The sequence below is a fragment of the Anastrepha ludens genome, chromosome 4 (genome assembly GCF_028408465.1).
Source record: "Anastrepha ludens isolate Willacy chromosome 4, idAnaLude1.1, whole genome shotgun sequence".
In the NCBI taxonomy this organism is placed as follows: domain Eukaryota; kingdom Metazoa; phylum Arthropoda; class Insecta; order Diptera; family Tephritidae; genus Anastrepha; species Anastrepha ludens.
In genome coordinates this window covers 59942434-59970337 of record NC_071500.1, presented here as the reverse complement: position 1 = coordinate 59970337, position 27904 = coordinate 59942434, and the positions used below count along the sequence as shown (strand labels likewise).

Here is a 27904-nt window from a genome sequence, read left to right as displayed (position 1 = left end):
TCGACTTGTTCGGTTCGTGTATAATAAACAAACGCTTCGTTTCTGGTCATTTTGATCGTTTCCGTCGTTCCTTACGCGTATTCGAAATGACTGAAATTTAAGCCATTAGCCATTAACCCACCTTGACTCAAAAGAGAAACGCTAAACATACAAATATAGAAAGAGCTATATACATATGGTATATGTTGTGATCGATAGTGGAAAGTGAATTCAAATTTTTTTTATGCTAATGTGCACATTTTGTATTAATTCATATTAAACCATTTTGAGATTAAATCGTGGAGTTGATTGTGCATTTTCTTGGAACTATCTGCTGTACAAAAACAAAAAAAGAAAACATATCATACCCAAAATGGCTTACCGGTGCTTTTGGAGAAGTATTACCAATGTAAGTGACCTCATTCAAAAACGAACAGGGAGAAAATGGATGATTCTCTGTTCGATGCAACTTGGTGTTGTATTGGTGCATGGCTGCTTACATATTATGGCTATAAGCATCTTGTGTTCTTCTGCTGTTCTTGGTCTCTTCCAGTGTCAAACCAGTATCAGCTTGGAAAATATTATTCGCTTAATGTTTTATTTATGTATTGTACTTATAGATATGTCAATTTCTAGTATGTATGTATTCTTGCATACATATTCAGGAAACTATATGGTGTGTTCGCCTTGAAAATACACAAAACAAAATTCTGTGAAAAATATGAGTCTAGGTAATATCCAGGTTTACGTGCGTGAATATTTGAAATTTTTATAGAGTTGCATGGGAGAAGTGTATATGAAAACTTACTTGTATAGATACATAATTTAAAAGTCATATTTTATACACACGTGCTCATACATACATGTATACAGCGATGTATGGGCGAGTGTATGCTTTTAAGACTTTCCTTGAATGCAGACAAAGTTCATTATAGCGGTTTTTTAATTACTGCGACAACGTGCACATTTAACTTTTCCATCAAGTTTCTGAACAATTCGCGGTTTGCACATAGAGAAATAAATCAAGACACAGCTATAGAAAATAAGTGGTTTTCCACTTTGTCACACTACAAAAGGAGCTAACAATTATAGCAAAAATGATATGTACTCTGAAATCTCACTATAAATACTCTACTTTTAAAATTGTAAAGTATTGGCTGTAATGTCATAGCTTATGCGGACGTGGTTGCATTAACAACATCAGCAAAACATCGCCAAATTCTGAACGAACCGTTACATCGTGCATAGCAGAGAGAGTGGACTGATAAAAAAACAGAAATGGTGCCTTCAAGGTCCCTCACAAAATGGCGTGAGACTTACCGAAACATCGCAGGCAGCCCTAGAAAAGTGGTCACTTCCTTGTGTGCATTCAAAATGGCTATATGTAAAAGATGGGGCTTTAAACACCGCGTAGTACACTGGCTATCCCGTACTATGGCGTCAGTGTTTAGTGGTCAAAATTGGAAAATAAGGTATTCAAGAGCAAAATGAAAGGTTACAAAGGGCAGCACCACCTTTTATATCAAATCAGAAAATTTGTTTTTTAATTTTGAACGGATTTTTTTTAAGTTAAGTTTGAATTTTACAAAGGGAAATGCACAAAAATTAAAATTTGTGTAATTAGCTGAGGTACAAAAAATCCATTTCTCTACATATTTGCTGAAAGGAGCTTTCTTTTCTGTGTAATAATACTTCTTGGTTCCGAGAAAAGCCAGGGGCGGGCACCCCTTTATTAAATATTTTTCATTCATTGCAAAAACAAAATAAGAAAATACTAAAAATTACTGAAAATCTAAAAATGTACATGACTTACTTTGACATGATGGAAAAAATTTATGATGAATGATAGTTATGGCGTTGCCATACTGTAAAAAATATCTATGCCAAGTAACAAACCCGAAAAAGGCACAGGTACTTGCGTATACAGGTATCGAGGAATTACTACCCCTTCCAAGGTTCCTGAGACTCTATTACATCTCCGTCTCATTGATATCTATAACAAATTATGGGCTAATTGCAACGCAATTAGACTGAATGCATGCATGTCTACTCTGGAATATTTTTTCAGATTTGGGCACTCAAAAATCTCGTAACTCTTCCGTGAACACATAGGGAGCTAGATTACAATGCTCCACAATTCTGTTTTGTTCCTCACGAATCACAGAAAGATGTTAGTGGTATAACGTTAAGACCTTGACCCAGGCAGTGGCTATCTTCATTTACAGCCCAAGACAAAATTATAGTGTTAAAAGTGGCATCCATTCGGAAGTGCTGCAATTGAATCTAAGCTTACGGGGATTCGACAACTGCAGCGTTTTTCAGGCTGAGTTAATAGCTATAAAAGAGTATGCATTATGGGTGAGGTACGCGTCCGATGCAGGGAAACCGATCACTATCTGCTCCAATAGTTAAGCTGTCATAAAATCTCTTCAGTGCTTGGATCAGGTTGGTCTACATCACACAGGGCAAAAGTGGATGGACACGGAGCCCACTTGTAAGATAACGAGACAGGCCTGGCCAAGAAATAATGAGCACAGAACCAGGCCTCTCATCAATCTAGACCGGCCTTCCATTAATAAAGTGAACACATAGGAAACGTATGTGTGTTTTCCTCTAATGACACGCTCTCACCTGAACGCGACATAGCTTCATACTTCTTTGGATGTCTTAGACTTTGAATCCGCATCCATTCGCAATATCTCATAATTTATTAGGGAGAAGTGGTTTCACCACATAGGGAATTACCAGAGAACTTGAGCCCAAGCTAGTGGTACCACAAAGGGCCTACAGCCTCATGGAGAGTGACAGTAACCCAAACTAACCTAGATGGGCTAAGTCGGTGTAGTTTCTGTTTTGTTAAAGTGTTGGTAAATTAGCCTACCAGATACACATAAGATGTGAGCGAAATCGGTTCGGGACATGAAATCAACCTCGATATACGAAAACAAAAAATTAGAATTATTATTTAAATAAATATTTCAACCTTATTATACATATGTATGAATGCACATTAGGAGGGTAATTTTTTTTCGGCCTTCCCAGCAGATTCGCATTCTACATAAAGTTATAAGGAAAAAAAGTCAACTGGAGTATAGCACTAAAGTCGATTTCAAGCCCCACAAATTAAAAAAGCAATTTTTAATTGAATTTTCAACATCGTATGCAAAAACAGAATTTGGCTTGTAGAGAATTGCGAATATTGTAAAAAGATGAAGTATTTTAATTATGTGAGAAGAAATTAAAATTTAAAATTTGGGTCGTTCGAAATTAATCTTAGAGCTATGAATTAATGGACTTTTTCCTACACTATGAAACCATGTCGAAAAAAAATAGGCCCAGACAAATTTAAACGCTTTAATGTCTTCAATGCATATCTGCAGGTACTTTTTTTAAACAAACGCAACCTTAATTTTATATGATCTAGCAATGTCAAATGGTAAAGTTCATGAACTAGTAACTTTTGGAAATTACAAAACGATATAATAAAACTGCCCCACCAATTTTTCGGCCATTAGATAGACAACAACACAACGGGGGCCCTACAAAAGTTGTACGATCTATTAAAAAACAAAATTTCCAAATAGTGCAAAGTGCATATATCTGCTTAGATACACAAATTCCATTTCATTGCTAAATGCAGTTTGACCAAAAGACTGAGTCCGTTGTCTAAGGAATTCCCACATTTAAGTCAATGATTTCTTCGTACGATTTTTTATATTATTATTAGAGAAATCATGCACTTTCTCAATGTGTTTTGAGTAGAATTCTTTCTATGAACGATCTACTATTATCGTTTTTTTACCCGATTGAAATCGCCTGTAAAGAGGGTTGTGTAAACAATCAGCACCATATGCTGTTTGAAGCATTTAACCCATTTCGGTAAAATGTTGGTCAAGTTGCAGTTCTTTATTTGAATCTAATTTTCCTACCGCAGTAAAAAACAAGTTATTTACATCATAACTTACCTTACCTATTTCACGGTACTAGTATATCGAACTATATTCGCTGAACTAGTAGATATATCGAATAAAAAAATCTCCAAAAGATGGCGTCATAAGTTATTTTTATTTATAAAAAGTTCAGTTTATTAGAATAGGGGGGCAAATGAAATATCATAAAGTTTTAATTCCCATCAATATTAGCCGATTGCACAAACTTCTTAGTTAGCCTTCGCAATTCAGTATCCAATTATATAGTTCTTCATTACAATTTTCAATTAAATATGCAAACACTTGAAAATATTTGTCTTCATGACAACATCTTCGGATGAATATATATGTAATACAATCGCACCTGTACCTACTTACATACATACATTAATCGTCTGTGTTTTAAATACACATATTTATATACATACATATGTACGCAAACATTTATCCGTCAGATATTTATTCGAACCATTCGCTTCGATTGAATATTATCAAAGACGAAAGTGCAAAAGTAGGTTAAGTATATTCATGGAGAAAGAACAATGGGAACCGGCATACAGAATAAAAATTTTACATGCCTATATTCATACACACACACACAATCATACTCTGCGTATATAGTATAAATTTAAAGCAAATACAAATGTTTAAACGCACATACATATAGGCGTGAAGCCCAGCCCATTATCATTGTGAAAAAAGCATAATTTTAGGTCAAACACTTCTCGTCGCATAAACGTTTGAAGAGATTTCAGTGAAGTTGGTGTCAAATGGCAGTAATTACTGGCGTAATGCCAATGTCAGGCAGATTGCATTTGGGAACTTTCGTTTTGATGCTACAAACACTCTCAGTTAGTGAATTTGTTAGGAAAAAGTGGCGGAAAATTAGGATTGGCTTCTTCGTTCGTCATCACATCATAATAAGACTTCACCATCAATCTTAGATGTTGAATGCAATATACACGAATGTACGTAACGACATGTATATGTATATACGAGTATGTTTGAATGCGGCTTTCTATGAAAATTATGTGCGAAGTGAAATTCCCGCTAAGACTTTTGCAAAAGTAACTGGTTACTGGTTGGAGAATTCCCACGGTCGTGTCAACCGTAACTGAAAAAATTGAAATATCTGATCGGTCGGTTTGCTAACGGTAATATGGGCATATGGTATATGGTTTACTGTCAAAACCTTGTGTAAACCGGACTAAGTAGCGATTACTGCCGAATTAACTCAATTCGAGGTAATACTATGTTAGGTTAGGGGTAATACTGGTCCACGCTTAATTTCCAGCAAGTGCTTTCCCATGTGCGATTAATGTGGCGATGTTAATGGTAACATTTTTGTGTGGTAAATTATTTTAATATTATGTGCATTTTATCGGCAAGTAAAGAAGTTTGAAGCCGAATTAGACGAATGGGTGGGACTGAAACACCAAGTGATAGAAAAAGTTTTCGCCTAAATTTTTATATATACGTGGGCATGGACGAATGGATGAACAAATTCCTCCCGTTATTCTGAAAATTTGTATATACACATACTCGTATACATACAAGTATATATCGTCCCCTTAGTATTAAAATAGCCTATAAATTTTTTGATGTTTTGAGAAAATGAATTTCAAACTTTTTGTCGAAAGTAGCTCTCACTCAAATCTCGTTATGTTTGTAAATATTTATTATTTTTTGACTGACGTTTTCACCCACTTTGTGGAACTAGAATTTGACAAAATTTTGACCACATATAAAATCGACGATGGAGAATCCAAAAATTCAATAAAAAAATAATAGCCTATGAGCACATAGGCTATTGTAATACTAAGGGGACGATATGATTGGCGCGTAGATCTCTTCTTAGATACGAAGTGTGCGTATTGATGTGTTTTGCAAATGGAGGTACCTATAGTTTAATTCCGCCCTGAACAGCAGATGGCGTTTCAATAAGAGCTTTTCAATGGCAGAAATATACTCGAAGGATGCCATTGCCCGGAGAGGCGTGATTGCTATAGAAAATACCCTTTCTATTATTTGTTCTTTCATGCCATATCTATCCCGACTCCACTGCATTTTTATAAGCAACAGGAATAGGGACAAAGAATTTGTTAACTTTTAGGCCTTTTATGATGCCATTCAAGATTTTACTACAGGTTACAAGTATTAGCATATATATTTATACTAGGTTGTTCAATAAACTTTGCAGTTCAATAACAAAGACACAATTTTATGGTTTGAAATAGACTTTATGAACATCAATACACTTGTTACAACGAGATTCCAATTTATGAATTCCATTCCTGAAGTGAGAATTTGTAAGAACTGCAAAATACGTTTCCACAACTATTATGAAAAACGCTTTCCCACGCATGATTTTTTTTAGGTCTGGTAACAGATGGAAGTCGTTAGGAACTAAGTCTGGTGAATAAAAGGGTTGCCGCAGCAATTCGAATTTCAATTCATGTGTTTTAGCCATTGCCAAAATGCTCTTGTTACGCGATGCATTGTCCTAGTGGAAAATATTTTTTTCTTTTGCAAACCGGATCTTTTTTCGCGAATTTTTTCCTTTAGCTGGTCTAAAAGGTTACAATAATATTTAGAGTTTATTGTTTTACCTGTTGATACCAACACCTTCTTGGCCGATTTTTGAATACGAACTCCTATCGGAGCCGAACAAAAAGGGTCACATCACACTTTAACTTCTTATTTTGATTTAGGGTCACGATAATATACCCAAGCCTCGTCCATAGTGTTGAATCCACGCACAAAATCCACTTTATTCTTTCGAAAACGCTCTAAATGCTGCTAAGAAAGACGCATTCGAATGTCATTGTAAGCGAATGCGGCACCCATTGTGTACACAGTTTTCTGAAGCCCAATATTTCCGTCAAAACATTCCTTACACTGCCCAATGAGATGTCGACAGCTTCTACTAAGCCTCTATCAGTTACCCGTCGATTTTGCAATACGATATTCTGAATTTTTTCTACGATTTCTGGTGTTGTTAGTCTTTTTGGATGTCCTTGATGTGGATCGTTTTCAAGGATTGTACGACGTTTCAATTCCCATCCATCCCATTCCATCTTTCTACTGTACTAATCGATGACGAAAAGTCCTGATACACATTCAACATTCCTTCACAAATTTCCTATAAAATTTACGATACTTTATTTTTTCCATTGTAGAAAATACTGTGACACGTCGATACTAAATCGCTTGTAAACAAAGAATGAATTGACAGATTATAATGAAACTTCACATACATACGTTCATATGAAGTGTGTACTAACATGACATAGGCTAGTGGCAACACGCTTCCTTATCGAACCGTAAAACTTATTGAATAACTTAGTATATATACAAGATGGCCCAAAATTAGTTATCAAATTTTGTTTTTGAATAGCTGTTTTAATAAATAAATAATTGATTTTGAGCAAAGGAAACTTTTATTTTAATCTTTATGCGCTCCATTGCTTATCTGTTTGTATACTTCTGCTGTTCAGTTCACAAGTGTTGAATATTGTTGGCGTACAACGCCATTTGCAAAAATTATAAATCTTCCAATTTTTGGCATTCGTCTTGATGTAGGTATTTCCTCAAGTTTGGTTTTACACCACCTCCGAACAGCAGATGGTTATTATGAGGACAGAAATATGCTCAGTGGTTTGCCTTTGCCTGCCTGCATACACACGTACATATGTACAATAAAACATGCAAAGTGTTAGTGGCGGTATTTTAATATTTCATATCTTGGGTTTTCAAGATATTCTAAAGTGCTTTTGTTGTCATTTTCGGTTCAATCATTTCGAAGTCTAAATAACTCAAACCGGTATTGTAATAAATATTAAGTTTAAAAGGAGAGGAGACTTTAAGAAACAGAAATCACTGACAGCAATACTTGAATGCAAAAAGGTTTATATTGTTGGCAGACAAATTGCACGAATATATTTCAGAAGGTAAGGCAACGAAGCCAACGAAATAGCTGGAGACATCGCTCAATAAGTAATTTGAACAGTAATTTATGCCCTTTTCGTTGTAAATATAAAGTTATTCTGCATTCTGCTGAATTCGCTTACTAAAGCATGTATCGTGTGAAAAGTTTGATTGATGACAGTGAATTATAATGCTTATTGTGCTTTATCTGCGAGGAGGCTAAAAATAGTTCGGTTCGTTTATTACAAGGAAAAACAGCCTAAATAGTTGTATTTCATGGTAGCGTCGCCACTGTTTTTAAATAATTCGCATTATTTCCATTTTAAAGCCGGTAGACCCACTTGGAAAAACACCACTCAAAATTGGCAATTTTTGGTTTGAAACTTTTATATAAATTATCTTTTTATTATTGTAAATGGCCTTGCTTTCAAAATATATCTTTTGGAAAAATTAGAAATCACAAAATGTGTTCGATTTCTTAAGAATGTGAACCAAAAGTAACGGCGTGGTTCATCTTTTTTTTGGTTTCTTACTAAGTTTTCGAAATTTCGCCGTAAGCAGACTAACAGTATATCATTTAGTTATATCTGCTGCACTTTGGATGAAGTACATGTTATTCCACAAACGATGAAATACAGTAACAATTTATTCTCTGATGAAATAAATTGACTTCACTAATTTTGCCGCGACCTCTGCTGCTTGGCTTTAATGGATCGGATTGCTGCTATTGGACTCCAAAGAAGAACCAATATCCATTATAAGTAACAATTTTTTTTAGCAAACCGAAAACATGTCATCTGAAGTGCCTTTCCAACAACAAAATAAGTAACGTATCTTGCACTTATCATAACTTACTCAAATGCCATTTGACCTTACCAAATCAATATCAAAACACTAATCGCCATTTTAATTTTTTGCATATGACATTTTACTTGTGAAAGGTAGCACTGAAAAGTAAGGTATTGATGTACGGCGATTGGTGTGTGACTACCGTTCGGAAGAATGTAAGTTCGAATCTCCATTCATGAAACAACAGATGAGAGATAACTGGCAAACCCCCTCATAAAAAACCATCTGCTGTTCGAAGTTGGCTTAAAACTGTAGGTCTCCCCATTTGTGGAACAACATCAAGATGCACACCACATATAGGAGGCGGAGCTCGGCCAAACACCCAAAAAGGGTGTACGGGCCAAATATATATTTATATACTATATATTAATGTACTCAAGAAAGTCCGTCGTTCGTAAAATGAGGAAAATACAGCAGGCTACATGTCGAAATTGAATTGCAAATTTTAACTATTCCAAAATTCTTTAATTGATTTTCATTTCATTTTATTCATCAGTAGTACAGAGTAAGACTTAGGCCTTTTAATATAATAGTACTTCAAAATTAGGGTGTCCGTTATTTACCAATTTGATTATTTTTCTTGCGAGTTTTCCGTCTAAGAAAAATTATCAGATCAAAATCAGCTCTTAATATTCAGAATAAACCTTGCCCCAAACACGATGTATTTCCCATTTACATAACATGGGATTTTGCTACTTTTTGGAATAAACTTTTTTTTCTCTAGTATGCCAATTTACAAAATGAGCTTAAATTACTAATAATTAATTGTAATTATTAAATAAATTTGCAAAAAGAGTCTAGAAATTTATAAAATTCATTCTTTGAAACCGAAAAGTCAAGCGGAATAGAACTCGAGATCTCATTGAATTCTCTTAAAGCGCGCGCAATAGGAGCATTACGCGCATAATTCGTGCTAAGAAATTTAAGATGAAATGGATAAGTATTGCGTAACGATCTAGTAGGAATATGAAAGTAAATGCAACGTAATAGGGATGAATAGTCCACTTCTCCTTTAATTATACTAAAAACAAAAGACAGTGAGAGTATAGACCTTCTACTCTCTAGAGACTTTAAGTTAATTAAAATCAAACGGGAATGATAGGCCCTATCCCTGCCTATTTGAGAATTTTAACGACCTGAGAGCATATTTAAGGAACACCTTCTGTACACGTTCAATTCTCTCAATAGAAAATTGGTGGCAAGGCCTCCAGATAAGAGTTGCATATTTTGTAATTTGTGAGTGTAAGGGTCAGAGAACATCGAGCTATTACGCCGTATAAAACCTAAGACTGAGTAAGAAGTGGACATAATGTGACCGTTGAAAGAAAAATGTGAGTCAAATATCACCCCTATATCTTTGAATTCATGAACAGATTGAAGTAAAGTATTATCAATGCAGTAAGATGACTGGAAAACCTTTTGACTTTTAGCGAAGGTGACATGAAAACATTTCTTAATATTTAGAGAGAAGCCAGAGTTACTGCACCAGCGAACGAGCGCATTAGTTTCCGTTTGCAACATAGGAACATCCTCATTTTTTCGAATAGCCGAAAATATTTTCAAATCATTGGCATACAAAAGAAAGTTGGCAAATGAAAAAACAGGTACAAATATCATTAATAAATTTGCTTTAGTATTTACTGAAATATTGTATTTCTTGCCTGTTTGAAAATTACTGTTATATGGAAGGAAGGTGGAATAGAAATATTGATAGGGCTAAATTGATCATACACGAGAAATTAAAAACAAAACTAAAAATGCATTGCATATCTAGTTATCGTGGTTCATATAACATATTTTACACTATTTTAAGCAAATAAGTATCTTGCAATAACCATAGTTGGAGAAGCGCTACCAAGTATTTTTGCTTCATAATGGAGAGACAAGTTTTTATTATCACTTACCTGCTTTCAAAGCGAATTCATTATTGATTATTGATACAAGAGTGTACCCTGGAAGTGTATGTTTATACTCGCTTATTTTTAAATAAAATGTTTTGTCCTTATGTCCATATTAAGTAGATCCATAATGGGTTTGCTCCGTGTCAATTTTCACCTTTAATAAATTACCAACAGCTCTTAATGTATTTAATTGCAAAATAAACACTGACATGAGCACGTACTATGTGAGCAGGTATACGTTAACTTACACATAGATACCTGTATTGTATGTATATGTAGACCAAGAAATAGAAAGATCTGCAATCGCCTGTAGCTAACACCGTCTAAATCTATATCATTGTTGTTTCTAGTATTTATTTGTAACTGAACAGTAGCAGTGAGCATTTAATTTTGATTGGCAATACAATTTTTACTTCCACTTGACCATATATGGGCCATCGACCTCAATCTAACGGTATTTTACATTTTCTATATGCATTGTACGAGTATCTTTGGTGCGTATGGTCGGTCGTTGGTAGCTTTCACACGTGTATACGAACGTAAACATATTGACTTACTCATACATACAAGTGGACTTAAAGTCTCCGCTGCTTTCAATCCCGAAATTTGTGCAGTATTGATCAATAGACAAGCAATTTTTATTAAAAGTTACCATTTGCGCTCTGCTGTTATAACAGTGCCATAACAGAATGACTGAATAGAAACATATGGTATATACGAGGGAGGTGCAGCAAATTTTGGGAATGCTCGTGAATTTAAATAAATAAGAAGCCACTTTTAATTTTCGATACATTCTCGTTTGTGTATAATACATTTCTTTGATTGTAAATAAAGTTATACCAAAATTTAATTAGGCTTTCAAAAAACACACAAACAGCCAACTTACCTTCGCCAAAATCATTATTTGTTTTCTTCGAAGCTATTTTTCAGTTGTTGAATCAAATATTAATCTTAGTAGGCTTACTCTAGACTCTGACTCGTAGTATTCTTCCGTAATATTAAATCTAATATACTAATCGCATGCCTTTTGATTACGAAATAGTAGCCAACAGCTTTCCAGCCGATTGTGGCAACTTGAACTTTTGAAGTGCTAATGCACCGATTTTGTGCCGCTGAGTAAACTCCTGCTTTGAAACATTTTAACACATACACATATTCGCAAAATTAATCATCCCATTTTAGTTTTTAATAAATTTTTTACTAAATAAAAAAAAAACTATTATGTGTGACGGAAATCTTTATTTTGACCTTTACACATTCCTTTGCTTGGCTGTCTGTATGCAGCAGCTGTCTAGTTCACAAGTGTCAGTGACGTTCAACGCCATTTGCAAAAATTAGAAATCTTCCGATAGGATGATTATAGTGAATTACCATAATATCGTCTCCAGTAAAAATCCGACTTAGTCTGCTATAAAGATTCAAAGATTTGTATATCACCAGTCGATGTGGTGTTGCTTCTGCAGCGGTGTGAGCATTCTCGATGCTTAACGCTGATTTTATCTCTCTATACTTATAAGTGGCGGCCGCCGTAGCCGAATGGGTTGGTGCGTGATTACCATTCGGAATTCACCGAGAGGTCGTTGGTTCGAATCTCGGTGAAAGCAAAATTAATAAAAACATTTTTCTAATAGCGGTCGCCCCTCGGCAGGCAATGGCAAACCTCCGAGTGTATTTCTGCCATGAAAAAGCTCCTCATAAAAATATCTGCCGTTCGGAGTCGGCTTGAAACTGTAGGTCCCTCCATTTGTGGAACAACATCAAGACGCACACCACAAATAGGAGGAGGAGCTCGGCCAAACACCTAACAGAAGTGTACGCGCCAATTATTTATTTATTTATTTTTTTATACTTATAAGTGCATATATATACATATATTTGGCGCGTACACCCTTTTTGGGTGTTTGGCCGAGCTTCTCCTCCTATGTGCAGCATGCGTCTCGATGTTGTTCCATAAATGGAGGGATCTAGAGTTTCAAGTCGACTTCGAACGGCAGATATTTTTTTGTTTTTATGAGAAGCTTCTTCTTTGCAGAAATGTACTCGGAAGAAATGCAAACATTGCCTGTCGAGCGGTGACCACTATTAGAAATGTTTTTTTATAATTTTGGTGTTTCACCGAGATTCGAACCTACGTTCTTTCTGAATTCCGAATGGTAGTCACATTTCAAACCATTCGGCTACGGCAGCCGCCAAGTACATTGCTTGAATAAAATATGTCATTTAAACAATTTTTTTCCTTGAAAATAGCCCCCATAAACAGATTACAAGTCTTACATAATAAGCCGCAGTGGATTCATCAATTACATCTACTAAGTTTGTCTTTCGATTGACTTGTTTATTCAGCAATTTCTTAATGACTGATGCTGGTTCGACTGAAATTTAGTATTCAAGACTTACTAAAAATATAGAACTTGGCAAAAGCTTTAGTGGTAGAGAATAATACGATGCATTTGTTTTGAAACTTACTATTTAACTAAAATTAACTGTTGCAAATATAAACATTTGTATAAGATATTCTTAATAATAATAACTGATATCAGTAAAAATTAGTATAAAAAAATGCCTAATTATGTTGAATGTGTTAGATAGGCAAGTTATTGTTATATGAAGGACAAGTATATTTGTGGATGCGCCTTTATCGGTGCCTCCTCCTGATGGGAACAATTTGTAAACACCATTTGCTAGATAAATAAAATTGATTGAGTTTTATGAATATCAAGTTGCGAGCTGCATATATATTTGTACATATATACCTACAACCCTCCTGTTTTGAAACTTTAAGTGAAGTACCGCATTGTCTCTCGAACATCAGATGGAATCCCGAGCTCCAAGTAAATCCCGAATTGGGCTACACACTTTTAGCTTTCAGCTTCTGCTTTAGCGCTTTGTATTTGTACTATTGTATTCTGAAGTCTTGAATGTGTTGAGTTTTCTATGAAAAAGATGAAGTATTCTTCTGAGTTTTAAGTGTGACCAAGAAAGAGCTTAGTAATTCTATATAGTCTCACATTTTCTAAGAATATAATAAGTTGTAAGAATAGAATAAAGCGATAATTGATGCTCACGCGTATGTGGCTTTTACAAACATATATATGTACGTATGAAATCGAATATTTATGCACTAACGAATTTTACTAATATGTGGATAAAGAATACATAAATACTTTAAAAATTCAAATGAAAAATAGCAAAGAAAATAACAATTTAAAAAATACATTAATGGGTTCATATGGAAAAGGGAACAAAGGAATAACGGAAAGGGTAAGTAAATTAATGAATCAACTCAGTTCTATTGTACTTACCCAAATATATGATTATATAAAAAGAAGAATTAATTCAGATCTCGTGTTTGCCAATTTTTGCATGCTACTATACCAATATGTAAAATCGAAAGTGGTCGTTCCATTATTTTCATTACGTAAGTTGTTACAAAAACTCGTTTTTTAATATTTTCTCTTAAATACGAGTGGCATTGTAATTTAAATAACGTTGAAGCAAAAGATTTGTAAAAAAATTTACAACAAAAGTTTAGATTGGGAGAGAGTTTGGCAATGAAAGCATGCACACATATGAATCTTTGGGTACTCGTCGTCCGGTACCGCGAATTCCATATTAATTGATTAAAATACTTGCTACATGACATAGACTGCCGAGGGGCGACTGCTATTAGAAAAAACTCTTTCTTCGTTTTTGGTTTTTGATATGGTGGTATGGTCTGAGAAATTGAGTGAATAGAGTGCGAATCACACAACAATTTTTTTAACCTCTCAACTGCATGAAAAGGTCTCCAAATACAAGCAGCGTAATTTAATTTGGACCGAACAGACTCAGAATATAATAACTTAAGAATGTATCACATGGATGGAAAAGTCCAGGGTCTAAAGCATAGATGGCACTAGTTTTATTGCATTCACCTCTTTTTAAGTTATTATTCAAATTTATGATAATCAAATTTTATGATATTCTATTCATTAGTTCGTAAGTTATCGTACTAAGAGTGACACTGCTTTTGTTATTTTCAAAACAATTTCGTGTTTCTGGGTGGAAAAAATACCGCTCAAGCGATAAAACAACAATAAAATGAGGGTTTGCTGACTTCAAACGTGGTCGTAGAGACTCCGATGATGCACAACACAGTGGACGGCCAAATGAGGCGGTAACACCAGAAAATATTAAAAAAATCCATAAAATAGTTTTGAAGGATCAAAAAGTGAAGATGCATCAGTTAGCTGACATTATAAGGATATCAAAAGAACGTCTTGGCTTTAATTTGCATAAGCATTTGACTATGAGAAAGCTCTGTTCAAAGTGCGTCCCGCGTTTGCTCATTGTTGACCAAAAACAAAACAACGCACCGTGTCACAAGTCAATCAAAACAATGGCAAAATTACATGAATTGAACTTGGCTCCCAGCGGCTACTGGCTGTTCGAAGACCTAAAAAATGCTCGCCGGTAAAAAATTGCGCTCGAATGAAGAGGTTATCGCAGAAACTGAGGCCCATTTTGAGGCAAAAGATAAATCGTTCTAAAAAAGTGGTATTGAAATGTTAGAGTGACGCTGGAAAAATTGCGTTGTTCTTGATGGAAATTACCTTGACGAATAAAGTTAGTTTGGAACAAAAAAACGTGTTTTCTTTTTTAGGCTCGGGACTTTTCAGCCCGTGTGTTATGGGTCACTGAAGTGTGAAGAATGGCGTCTTACAAACACGAGCATAGCAAGTGAATTGGAAACTGCATATATTAAGTGCGTCATGAAATTGAATAAAAAAAGAAAACCTTTAATCACATCAAGTGAAGCAAGTATTATTAAAATGATAAGATGTACTAATCCAAAGATTTATTAAAAATTTGTTTTAAAGGTTGCACTAAAGTGCTACAATTTTTAAGCAAGATTATAATACATAAAAGCGGTCTTCCTTTGTTGATTTGAACTTCTTATCGAACTTATTTCTCAAATTTTTCTGGTGTTTGAGTTCTTTCGAGTGCCAAGGAATCTTATAATTTACAGTCTCAAAAACTGGAACATATTTAGAGCACTGTTCTAGCACTAAAGTTTTAAATACCTATTTAATACAATATATTGTTACATAAATCAAAGAATTACTACAAGAATCTTAGCAATATATTACTAAAATATATATATATATATAATTGGCGCGTACACCCTTTTTGGGTGTTTGGCCGAGCTCCTCCTCCTATTTGTGGTGTGCGTCTTGATGCTGTTCCTCAAATGGAGGGACCTACAGTTTCAAGCCGACTCCGAACGGCAGATATTTTTACGAGGAACTTTTTCATGGCAGAAATACACTCGGAGGCTTGCCATTGCCTGGTAATTTTGGTGTTTCACCGAGATTCGTACCTACGTTCTCTCTGTGATTACCGAATGGTAGTCACGCGCCAACCCATTCGGCTACGGGTGCCGCCGTGGATGCGTGGGTATAAATACAGCGACGATCCTGAACAACCTGCCACGTTAGTTTCATACACTTTCTCGTTTAGAGTATAGTTTTTGCAACTATACACTAACTTTGGAAAGTTGTTCAATAGTTGTATCATTTTACCATAAACAAAAGGTTTTGTTTTCACGCATATAGCAGTTATTTTAGGTTTCGTATTGCTTCTTATTTTATTAAGTATCCAGGTGTATTTTTCTTTTTTCATCTTTGCTGCTAGTGATTATCATTAACAGTTAGAATTGCATAATTTTAATAAATTTTAACCATTTATATACAATAGTAATACGTAAATTCATAATATATAATTACACTACTGCAGTAGAAAGTCATCAGAGGGCTTCAGCAGCAACGAAAACTCCATATAGCACATACATACACACGTACATACGTAAAGGTATAAAAAAACCAATACTTAAAAACTTGGTTGAAAACGTTTATCAAAACAAAATAAAGAATAACAATTTTTTCTTGACACGTTAATTCAATGGCAACAAATGTCATTGCCCTTCTCTGTAGGGTCTTTACATGCCAAGTCATTAATTGTGCCTACGTATGTTTATGCATGAGTATGCGCAAATGCATGGCTACATGCAGACGTATGATTTACACATGCATATTCTTACATATATTTCAATCATAACGCTAATACATACGTACATAATAAATACCTACATACATACAAACAAATTCCGTATTTTCATGTAAAATATGAAAAACATTGCATAAAATACCGTTCACATTTTAATCGAGCTAAAAAACATACCAGTATGTATGTACTTGTACAATAGCAAAAAAAAAATATGATAAAATAGAGGTATCGAAAAAGCAGCCAGTTATGAGTCGCGCAGTAGCCATTGAGATGAAAGTGCCGGGTGTTGGCGAGAGTGATTCACACGCCATGCCATTAAGTCATATATACATACATACATTAGTGGACTACAATAAATCATATAGACACGGACAGACTCTCGAACAGGCTATGCTATATAGCATTTTTACTGCAATATAAATGGGCAGTTTTATGGACAAATGTAATAGGCAGCAAACCTGATTGTCTTCAGCATTAACACTGCCATGTAAAGAATTGAATAACAGAATTTCACTTTCGTTTTCCCATAACAAATGAAACTCGAAATTACAAACTATTCAAGCAAATTTGGCAATTAATGAGATTTTCCCTTTATTATTTTAATGAATATGCATAGCACAGGTGAGAGAAAATGGAACACCAAAAAAAAACAAAAATCAAATGTAATGAATGACGGTTACTATGTAGCTGCGTACGTTTTGAGAAGAAAAGAAAGTTTGTCACTTGAGTCTTTCGTTGTATTGGAATGCCCAGGCATACTACATACCAATTACATGCCACTGTATCATATATGTATGTGTGTTTGTGTGTACAATTTTCTACATATAGATTATTATCGTATCATTTGCATTCTATCGACATTTCAAGTCTATAGAGGTTAGTGGAACGACATACGACAAATACTCGTATATGTTTACTAGTGTCGTGCCAATGATCGAATTGCCGCTGACAGTAAATTTATTTTGATTATCATTACTCGATACTCATATGTACATATCTATCGTGTTCCCAATTTCCAAAATTTTGATTTCTCCGTGTTTATTCTTAAAAGGGAATGTAGGGATGTTAATGAACTGGTTTCACCTCAATCAAATTGAATTATACACTCAACACACATAAGTACATAGATACATATAATCGCATAAATTCGTAATTAACAACTTCTAAAATAGGAAGTATGTAGTGAAAGTGAATGAGCCTATACACTCGCTAACTTGGAGTTAAATAAGTTTTAAATTGATTGCCATAAATAATCGAAAAATCGCAAACAAGTTCACATAGTGCTTTACATTAAAGTACTTAAAAGTATGCATATGTATGTGTATGTGTTATAGATATGTAAGTGTGGTTGCATATATAAAAATATACTTCGCAGTTAAACTTTCACACCAACTATTTCTAAGACGATGAAATCATAAACGAAAAAAACAAAACAAAATAATATAAAATATAATGAAACTAGCTGTCGTAAAACACAATAACAACTCTACAAGAACATAAAAATGTGGCAAATGAAAGTGAATTTAAAAATCACTCGATTTTTTTTAAAGCTAATTAATATTTCAGTAAACAAGATATACATAAGATTTAGACATTTTTGTAATTTTCGATACTTTGTCGACAAGCCTTTTCTTTGTCATTTATTTTACAATATTAACAAATGTATGTGTATATGTATACGTATATTATGCACGCTAATGGTAGGTGAAATAAACCATTTTTAAATCGTTGCTTGGTTGGTTTTCTTTGCATTTCAGACTAAATTCATAATCAATAGGTATTTGAGATTGATTTGGTAACAATCGTAGCAACAGGCCCAACTTATACGATAATTTAATCGTTAATCGCTCCATAGCAGTCGCATCTACCATAATGAACCAGATTTATATCCAAGGACTGCCACTCCAGCAGTATTCCGCATACTTTTAGGGGGAATGTTGTTGCTGTTATAAAAAAACAATACGATAAGTTAATAAAATATTTTTTATATTCTATAAATCCCAAGGAGGGTATACAAAGGTAGTTGAAGATGTGAATTTATGGGACGTTAAAGTTTCTCTTTGGAGTAAACGAAGAATATGACTATATATTTATAAGCACATATAACTTATACATGAACCTACATAATTTTCTGCCACCTCTTTTACTAAGTTAAACAGTTAAAGAATCAAAATTCAATATTTTTGCACTAGTCAATGTATAAACATTTTAAGTAAAAGTAATGTAAAGTGTAAGTATTCATACGACAAGAATGATAGAAAGAAGATTGCGCCCATCAAGATAGCGTGACGTCACGTTTTTCCGAGTTGTGCAGTACTGCCAACCATTTGCTCTTCACAATAAATTTAGTGCTTTTTTATACCCAAAATGCGAAAATTTTGAAGTTGCGTGTTTGTTTCTTTTTTTTCAATTTAAAGCTACCGAAACTTTAAGTTAAAAAAAACTATATTATTAAACAAAAAACGTTAAAAAAGGTCACTCTGAGAAGATTTTAGTGCTAATGAAATTTTTTTGGCTTTTATAAAATTTGATAATTTGAAAGTGCAAATTTAATTTTTGGCTCCATTTAAGATTATGCAAGAATATTAAATCTTCTTCTCTCAACTTTTCGTAAGATTGAAAACCTTTTTTCACATTTTAAAAAGCGTTTGAACTTACTTAATGCGAATTAAAACCATAGAGGTGTAATCGTTTCTTCCGGCCATCAAATAGTGGGACATAGGGCATCAAGAGGTGTATTCGTTGTAAAAATAAGCCACAAAATACCAGAAAATGCTAAAGACACCATACTGCCATTTTTGCAAAAAGAGTCTCGCTTAACAAAAAAAAACTCATAAATTTAATTGTACATAAGCATAACACATTTATTTAAAAAAAAACGCAGATTCTAAGGACAATTTGTCACGCATACAAAGTTCTTTAAGTAATTCAATAAAAATTTGGTATTTTATTTTCTTTAAATGGGCATTTAGTGCGTTTTTATATCTAAAGCTAGGCAACACTGCAATAGCGAGAGAGAGATTTGACTGCTGAAAGCAGAAGAATACCAACAACAACTGCAATCGGGGGCAATGCTACCAGATATTAAAAAAAGTAAAGCTAAATAAAACTGAGTAAATTATTGAACTAATTTTAAAAGAAATTATATTTTACAAACAACAACATTACTTTTAATTAGAACAGGCTAGAAAAATGTCATGAAGAAAAACTAAAACTCCGAAACTAAATAACAAAAAATGCTAAATCAAGTTACGAAAATGGTAATCTGGCCATATTGGAGCTAAAACCACGTAACTCATTGTCAAATTCGCTGAGCGCAAAGTAACCGCACCACGATAGGCGCCGTCTCATTATTCTTTCCATCATGTACATACGACATAAGTATACATACATATATACAGTGTAACCTCCCTTAACAAATACCTCCATTAGGCGGACACTTCCCTTGGACTACAAACTTATTATTTCGAGCTCGATATTATTACAGAGTTGCCAACTTATTGCAAAAAGTGTCAATAAAGCTGAATGGCATAACATTTACGGCTTCTTCTGCCAACTCTTCCACAAAAAACTGAATTAAATTTCAGTTGGCAACTTTTACTTTAAATTTTTCTTAAGAGCGACGATTTAGCGCTCAATAATTATAGCAATATTGTGACCCTGCTACTTTATTGATGGCTTTTTGTTGTTACTCAGCTTAAAAGCTGCCACAATATTGCAGAAAATATTTCATCTCGAACATGTTTGAAAATATGGGTCAATAACTTCTAACAGAAATTATGTGACAGAATATGATGATATCCCATGAAAAGTAACTTTGCCCTAATTTTAACAATTTCAACACATCCATAAAGGTTAATTAAGGCCGTTAGTCTGCGCTACTAGTTACCTTAATTGTATAACGTAATCATTTCTAATAATATTTCATGTAAATAAATAACTAATTTTCAATGAATTTAAACAGTTGCAATTTTTCTAACGGATACACTCGCTCACTTAAACCTAATGAGAAGAATGCAATCCATGGGGAAGGGATAAGGTTACGACAAATTGTGTATGTATTTATATACAATAAATTTGTGAATTTGACTGTGTTCTGTTGAAGATTGAGAAGCTATTTTCTTTCTTTGCGGATATTAAAGAATTACCAAGTTGTTACTTTTACTGGCGATTTGTCAAACTGTGGGTTTTAGTTTTACGGCTCTTCCTTGCAATTGCGTCTTTAATGCCTCCATTTTCAATTACATTTTTTCAATCTTGAAGGATTTTTGATATTTTCTCCTTCAATATTTTCAAATCATCAATCAAGCTTTTTATGATCTTTGTATCGACATCCAGTGTTGCAATTTTAGCTCGTAGAACATGGTTTTGATGATTGATTAGTGTTGGAAGCCTAGGAGCCTTTGGTGGTTCCCCCCCGGCTGACTTTACCTCTCGTCGAAATGACTTTATCAGAACCAATTTAACTCTATCGAACTTTACTACTCAATATTCAAGTGGCACAAAACCGGGCACTACGATATATTAGATTGGGAAAACATTTTCTCGGTAGATGTCTGTAGTGATCGATATCTCGTGAAGTATGTATCGACCAAACAATTTACTGCTGTTGCTGTTCCTTGTCAAGGTGGCATTTCACACTAAAAAAATTATTTTGCTGTTTTTTGTTTGTACCATCCAGTTGTGAATTACAGGGTGTTAAGCATGGAAGTCAACAAAGATAAAATTCGGTAGATTTTACAATTTTTCTTTGTTAAAGGCGAAAATGCAAGCCAGAATGCAAAGCCGCTGAAATTGTGAATGGTGTTTATGTTGCGTATACTGTAAAAACTAATTACCTGCAATTTTGGTTTCGTCCTTTCCGTTGAGGTATTTTTGATGTTAAAGAAGATGGCGGTAATGCCGAAAATGTCAATAAATCACAGAAATAATCGAAGTTGACCGGCATGTTGGTAATCGTAGCATCGCCTAGAAGCTAAAGATCGACCATAAAATAATTTTAAACCATTTGCGCAAAAATTTTACGCAAAGAATGAATACTAGTATTTCTGGGATTTACTGTAACGGAACTTATAAAACCTATTCCTATTTTCAAATAAGTTTTTGGTGTTAAAATTATTTTCTTATATTTAAAACGAGTTAAAAGAACACAGAAGTACATCTATCTTCTTCATAGTAGCCAAGGCCGATTAGATAGGCGAAGAGGAAATGATTAAAAGTGATTTTGCCAAGTTTTCAATTGCTAATTAACTAAAACGCCAATATTTTTTTATTTTTTAATATAATATTATATATTATTTTCTTCCAGTTAACATTGGCCATTGTTATCATCACTTTAAATATGCAGATTTCGGCAGCTGCTCTTTGGCCTGCTTTTAGTAGTGAAAAGGCTGAAAAATGTAGTGGAAGTACGGGATTGAAGTATTTATCCGGCGATGCACTCACGGATTCACCCGACTGTCTCGGGCCGAACAATACACCCTATCCGAGGTAAAAAACACAAACAAATTTGTAATTCTTACGCCTGGTATTTTAGTATTCATAAATTTTTCTTTAGTCCAAATTCAATTAATAGTATTGTTCTTAATATAATAGGACTATGAATAAGTTCGTGCGGTTTTTTTCGAAATTTGAAACTTTATTGACGTAAAATGGTTACAAATTTAATATTCAAAATATTGTCCATCGCTTACTACTACTTTTTCCCATCTTTCTGGCAATTCACGGATTCCCTTTGTGAAAAATTCGGTCGGTTTTGCCGCAATCCACGAATCGATCCATTTTTTGACTTCATCGTAATTACGGAAGTGCTGGTCAGCCAGGCCATGTTGCATCGATCGGAAGAGATAGTAATCGGATGGCGCAAGGTCTGGACTATACGGCGGGTGGGGTAGGACATCCCATTTGAGCGTTTCTAAGTATGTTTTGACCACTTGTGCAACATGTGGCCGAGCATTGTCATGTTGCAAAATAACTTTGTCGTGTCTATCGGCGTATTGCGGCCGTTTTTCTCGCAGTGCTCGGCTCAAACGCATCAATTGTCGTCGGTAGACATCCCCCGTAATCGTTTCATTCGGTTTCAGTAGCTCATAATACACAACACCCAGCTGGTCCCACCAGATACACAGCATAACCTTCAGGCCATGAATATTCTGCGCCGACGTCGATGTTGAAGCATGGCCAGGGTATCCATACGTTGCCCGACGTTTTGGATTGTCGTAATGGACCCACTTTTCATCGCCAGTCACAATTCGATGCAAAAAACCCTTTCTTTTGTGCCGTTGAAGCAGTTGTTCGCATGCCATAAAACGGCGTTCAACGTCTCTTGGCTTCAATTCATACGGCACCCAATGGCCTACCTTTCGGATCATTCCCATGGCTTTTAAACGTTTGGAAATGGTTGATTGATCAACTCCCAAAGTTTTTGCAACCTCTTCTTGCGTTTGAGCCGGATCTTGATCGAGCAATTCCTCCAATTCGGTATCCATGAACTTTGGCGGCGCACCCTCGCGTTCTTCGTCTTCCAAGCCAAAATCACCACTTTTAAAGCGTGCAAACCACTTCTGGCACGTTCGCTCAGATAGAGCATGCTCACCATAAACTTCCACCAAGATACGATGACTTTCGGCTGCTTTTTTCTTCATATTAAAATAATGAAGAAGAATTCCCCGCAAAAACACATTATTTGGCACGAAATTCGACATTTTCAAGCGTGGTAAAAATATTGTTGTTTACGCTTCAAATAAAAAACTTATACTGACGTTTGTGCCTTACGACAGTAGCTCTCCAATGAATGTTTGGAAATGTGGATCGATGGAATAATAATCAAGTTACGCCATCTGTTGTAAAACCGCACGAACTTATTCATAGTCCTATTATAAATGATAAATCTCTTTAAATTTTGATAACGCATTATGTTTTGTATTCCATGTATTTCTTCTCACAGTGCGGCTGTAGCACGCACTTTTTCGAATTGGAACGGCAGTGCAAGACGGGGCCGTCAAAGCAAATTTCCGACAACTCTGGATCCTACGATAACGAAGAGTGCTTTACTACGAGCCTACGATGAAGTAAACAATGACTTCCCTGCCAGTAGTCGTTTTGGTGAGTAGTTTTACGTCAGCGAACTGGACACATTTTTTAACAAATCCTCGATTAATGCAGGACGTTCATTAACAAATGGGCCGATCAGTCAATGCAGAGAAACACCATCTCGCCTGTGTAAAACACGATACAATACAACAGCACCAATGTATGGAGTTAGTTTGACATCTGGACAGCCAGTTACTATTGTTCAAAAATTCCCTGATCTGTTACAACAAGTAGTATTCGAGGTTTGCGAGTAAGTATTGATATTATTAACAATCACTTTAACTCTTTTTTTGAGCAATTCAACGTTGCAGAGAACGTGGCAGTACTACATATTTTCATTTTTATATACTGTTATGTTCTATTCTGTTGTTTTTAAAACATCCAATCTGAAAGCATGTAAAATATAATAAAAAAAAGACCCTACTTATACTTCGTAGCACTGGCCTATGCATGTCGCTTTTGAGCTTGCAGAATAGAAAAAATTCTTCACATATGAGCAGAGCAATAATAAGTATTATGCATTTCGATGCCAAATTGCTTAATTTTGTAATTTTAATTTATTATTTTCAACATTTATTGCTTGTTTGGCATTTTTTAATTAGTACCATGCAGTATTAGAAAGTTGATTCGTTATTCGTCTAAAGAATTTTTTCTGTGAGCTTGGTGCTACCTTTATCATCCCAAAGATATTTTAACATGTAATTTTATATGGATATTAACTTTTCATAAATCAAGAGGAGAAATAGGGAAAAGTTTAACTTCAGACTAGAGCCACATTCGATGAAGATCGGCACACCGTATTTTTGCTTTTCGTACACGTATGTAATTATGTGGGGTTATTTTGAATTCCCGCATTCTGATATATCCCTTAGCAAACTCTAAATGACGTCCACTAAGAAACTCCAGAAATATTGGCTCCCGAGCTTTGTTTCCGAAAATTCATCAGCTAAACATCGACAACATTTAGTTCTACCAATGGATGGTGCAAGTTGCCGTAGAGCGCACTTAACAATCGATTTATTGCTATATTCAAGCCACCATTGATGCCACACAGTCATTGGAAAAAGTAGTCAAAAATTTACTGATCGAATGGACCATGTAACTCGTCTCCACGGCTGACAGATTCAAAAAATAAATACCATGAAATTGTCTAAAGCGCCCTATACAAGTACAATTAATCAAACAGTTGTGAAAACAGTTATATTCTAACACTTTGATTTTTGCAATAAATTGCACATAGGAAAACATATGTTTCCCCAATTTAAGACTTTAAGCGTTTTTTTTATAAACAAAAGTTTTTTTTTGGAAGTTTTTACATTTTGTTTTGAGTTTTTTTTAACTGTGTGATTACAAAAAAGTAATACAGAAATTGTTTTCTGACTGATAATTTTATTTACAAAGTAAAATAAAAAATTGCTGTATTCGTAGGGGTTAGGGTTAAGCCCCACCTTTTCATTTCCTTTCGTGACGAAATTATCTACATAATTTAATATTTAAGTATCGGCGGTCGGTAACACAACGTCCTTTATACATATATATGTTCACACATAATTATACGTATATACATGCATACTTATATATATACAAATAATTTCTAATTTACTCTGCGTCTTTAGATCGGGCGAATGTGATGTTGTACGCGGCGAATGCACTCAAACTTATGTACCCTACCTGTTTCTGGTAATACCACTGGGTCCAGTCACATTGACTGGTCAGGACTACGTGCTGGTTGAGAGCGGATGTGTTTGCAAACCGAAATACTCAACGGGGGCAGCGCAGGAGCCAAATATGATACCATAGTTTAATGCCGGAACCAAATACATCCATAAATTATGTTAAAATCTGATATACTGGTACATACATATACACTAAATTATTTAAAATGGACATTTGTATGCATAAATAAGAGTTATTTGGTCACTTTAGCTCCATTAGGAAAATTAGCTTTTTTAATTAGCATTTGAATTTTCTATGTAGTTTTTATTTAAAATTGTCTCGGATATAAATGGATGAGTGCGTCAAAGAAAATAACATTTACTATTTGCATATGTTTACATACATATGTTTTTGCTACGAATGCCCATTTTTGCTATTAAATTATTATGCATCGAATTCAACAAGTTTTCTCTGTTGGAATTTTACAGTTATTAATGTATTTAGATGTAAAATAGTTATAAATATACAAACATATTTAGATGTGTGCGATATTTATGTTTACATATAGACATAACCACAAATTTAATTAATTATAAAGTGGGTTTGAAATAATGATATACAGAGCTGTTCATGCAGATGTGTTCATACATACGTACATATGTAGACATATTATATTATTGTATGCAATATCGAAGTGCGTGGCGAAAATCACACAGCGATATTTTTTTACGTTTTAAAAAAACTAAAAAAAAAAAAAAATACCAGGTGAACACCTTGATTTTTCTTGAAACTGTCTATATTTTAGTAGACATTTTTTGGTATTGTCACCCTACGAAAGGCGCTTTGCTTTTGACATATGGCAGTGGTGATTCGTCGCCTTTTTGCCATTCATTTTGATTCATTTTATACTACAAAACTTTTCAAACAGCTAATATAAATTTTTATGGATTTGAGATTTCAAATTTATAATTATTTAAAGCATTCCAAGTGAAATATGGCTACAAAGGCATATGCCAGCTCTTAAAACTTTTTAGTTCTTCGGTCAATCTATTGAATTAAAACAAATATTTAAAAAGTATTGTATTCTTATTTATTATATTGTTTGAATTCATATTTTTTATTAAAAATTCTTCAATTTGCGTATTTATGTTGGTAGAAAATATGCTCAGTTAAAAAAAATAAATCGGATATTTTTTTAGCAGAGCATGTACATGCAACTGATTTATAATTTGTCAATTTGATCTAAAGTTTCATTTGACATATTTTTTTATTCCTAAATTTTCTTAACAAAATTTGCTTTGATTGAAGTTGTACTACTAATTATATTTGGAAAACTTCAAATAAAAAGAATTAAGAGTTATAATAACCTACTACATACATATATATATATATGCATACTTACCTACAGGTTGGCCCCTCTAGCGTTTGGAATTTAATTTAATTCGGTTATAAATAAAAAACGTATAAATGTTTATCATGGCATTTTTTTATTGGAAGAAGACAATATTATTCAAGAGGCTTTCACGGCTGGCTTTGCAAAGCCCTTCCTATCAACAAGAAAGTAGTCTGATGAAGTCAAATCGTGTTCGTCATCGTTTCTAGGCGACCAATTGACATCTCCGTTTCGGTTGATTGCTAAATTTTAATATTCTCCAACGTTGTTCAAGCGAAAATCGACTCATTTTATAAATGTCATAAAGTAATAAATTTCGGATACATCATGGGTGTTATTTCAGCTGTCAAAGCCAAAAATCGAAAGCTCAAATTCCTATCGCTCGATGGACCAGCCTGTATATAGACATTATTTTTATTAATTAAGAAAAGTGGTTATGTCTTCATGTAACAGTATATCAGTGAAAAAATATATACCCACAAATTAATATTTTTAGAATTGACTATTTATTGACTACTTATCTCCTAATTTAATTATTCTTAAGTTAATAACGTATTCACTAGGTACTTACAAACATATATGCTTTAGCTTTTGTAGCTCCATATCAAACTAGCAATTCTCTATAGAAACAATTAAGAATACTAATTACTTAAACTAATGTTAATTCGCTTACATATTTTTGGATAAGCACTCTTATTTTGGGTATATGCATAATACATAAATAGATATGTATGCGAGTGTTTATTTTTACAGACAAACAAAAACAACTATGAATGTAGGAGTATGTAGCTTAAGAATTAAGTAGGAAAACTGAAGTTGCTGCATTTATGTATCTGAACACGTGTAATAATAAATTATTTAATAAATGAAAATTCAAGCTTAAGCACTGAAAAGGGTTTCTCATTAGTAATTATGAAATAAATATCACAGCATATATGTATACGTATATATATATATATATATATGGGGCATTCTTCGCCAACCGGACACCCCCATCTGCCCAGAACAGTTTTTATAAAAAAAATTTTTCCCTATGCCGAAATAAAAGCTTATGTCATGTGGCACTTTTTAAATATTCAAGATGGACGACGAATATTGACATGATGCTCGGGGGTTTCTGGGCTCGCTGCTGA

At 34.1% G+C, this 27904-nt stretch overlaps 1 protein-coding gene across 1 annotated transcript; it reads left to right on the top strand.

Annotated features, from left to right (window-relative positions):
* On the top strand, nucleotides 1-27669 carry LOC128862562 (uncharacterized). Its single transcript, XM_054101263.1, has 5 exons — nucleotides 1-388; nucleotides 21939-22120; nucleotides 23577-23734; nucleotides 23795-23972; nucleotides 25339-27669. The coding sequence occupies exons 1-5, from the start codon at nucleotides 353-355 to the stop codon at nucleotides 25520-25522; spliced, it is 738 nt and encodes a 245-aa protein (XP_053957238.1). The 5' UTR covers nucleotides 1-352; the 3' UTR covers nucleotides 25523-27669.
* The last annotated feature ends 235 nt before the right edge of the window (nucleotides 27670-27904 follow it).

Bases quoted from the DNA above. Each gene is read 5' to 3' on its own strand.
- LOC128862562 (XM_054101263.1), top strand. From the start codon at position 353: ATGGCTTACCGGTGCTTTTGGAGAAGTATTACCAAT. The intron at 22,121-23,576 runs GTAAAAAACACA...TTCTTCTCACAG, and splicing joins AACAATACACCCTATCCGAG to TGCGGCTGTAGCACGCACTT. The intron at 23,735-23,794 runs GTGAGTAGTTTT...CGATTAATGCAG, and splicing joins CCCTGCCAGTAGTCGTTTTG to GACGTTCATTAACAAATGGG.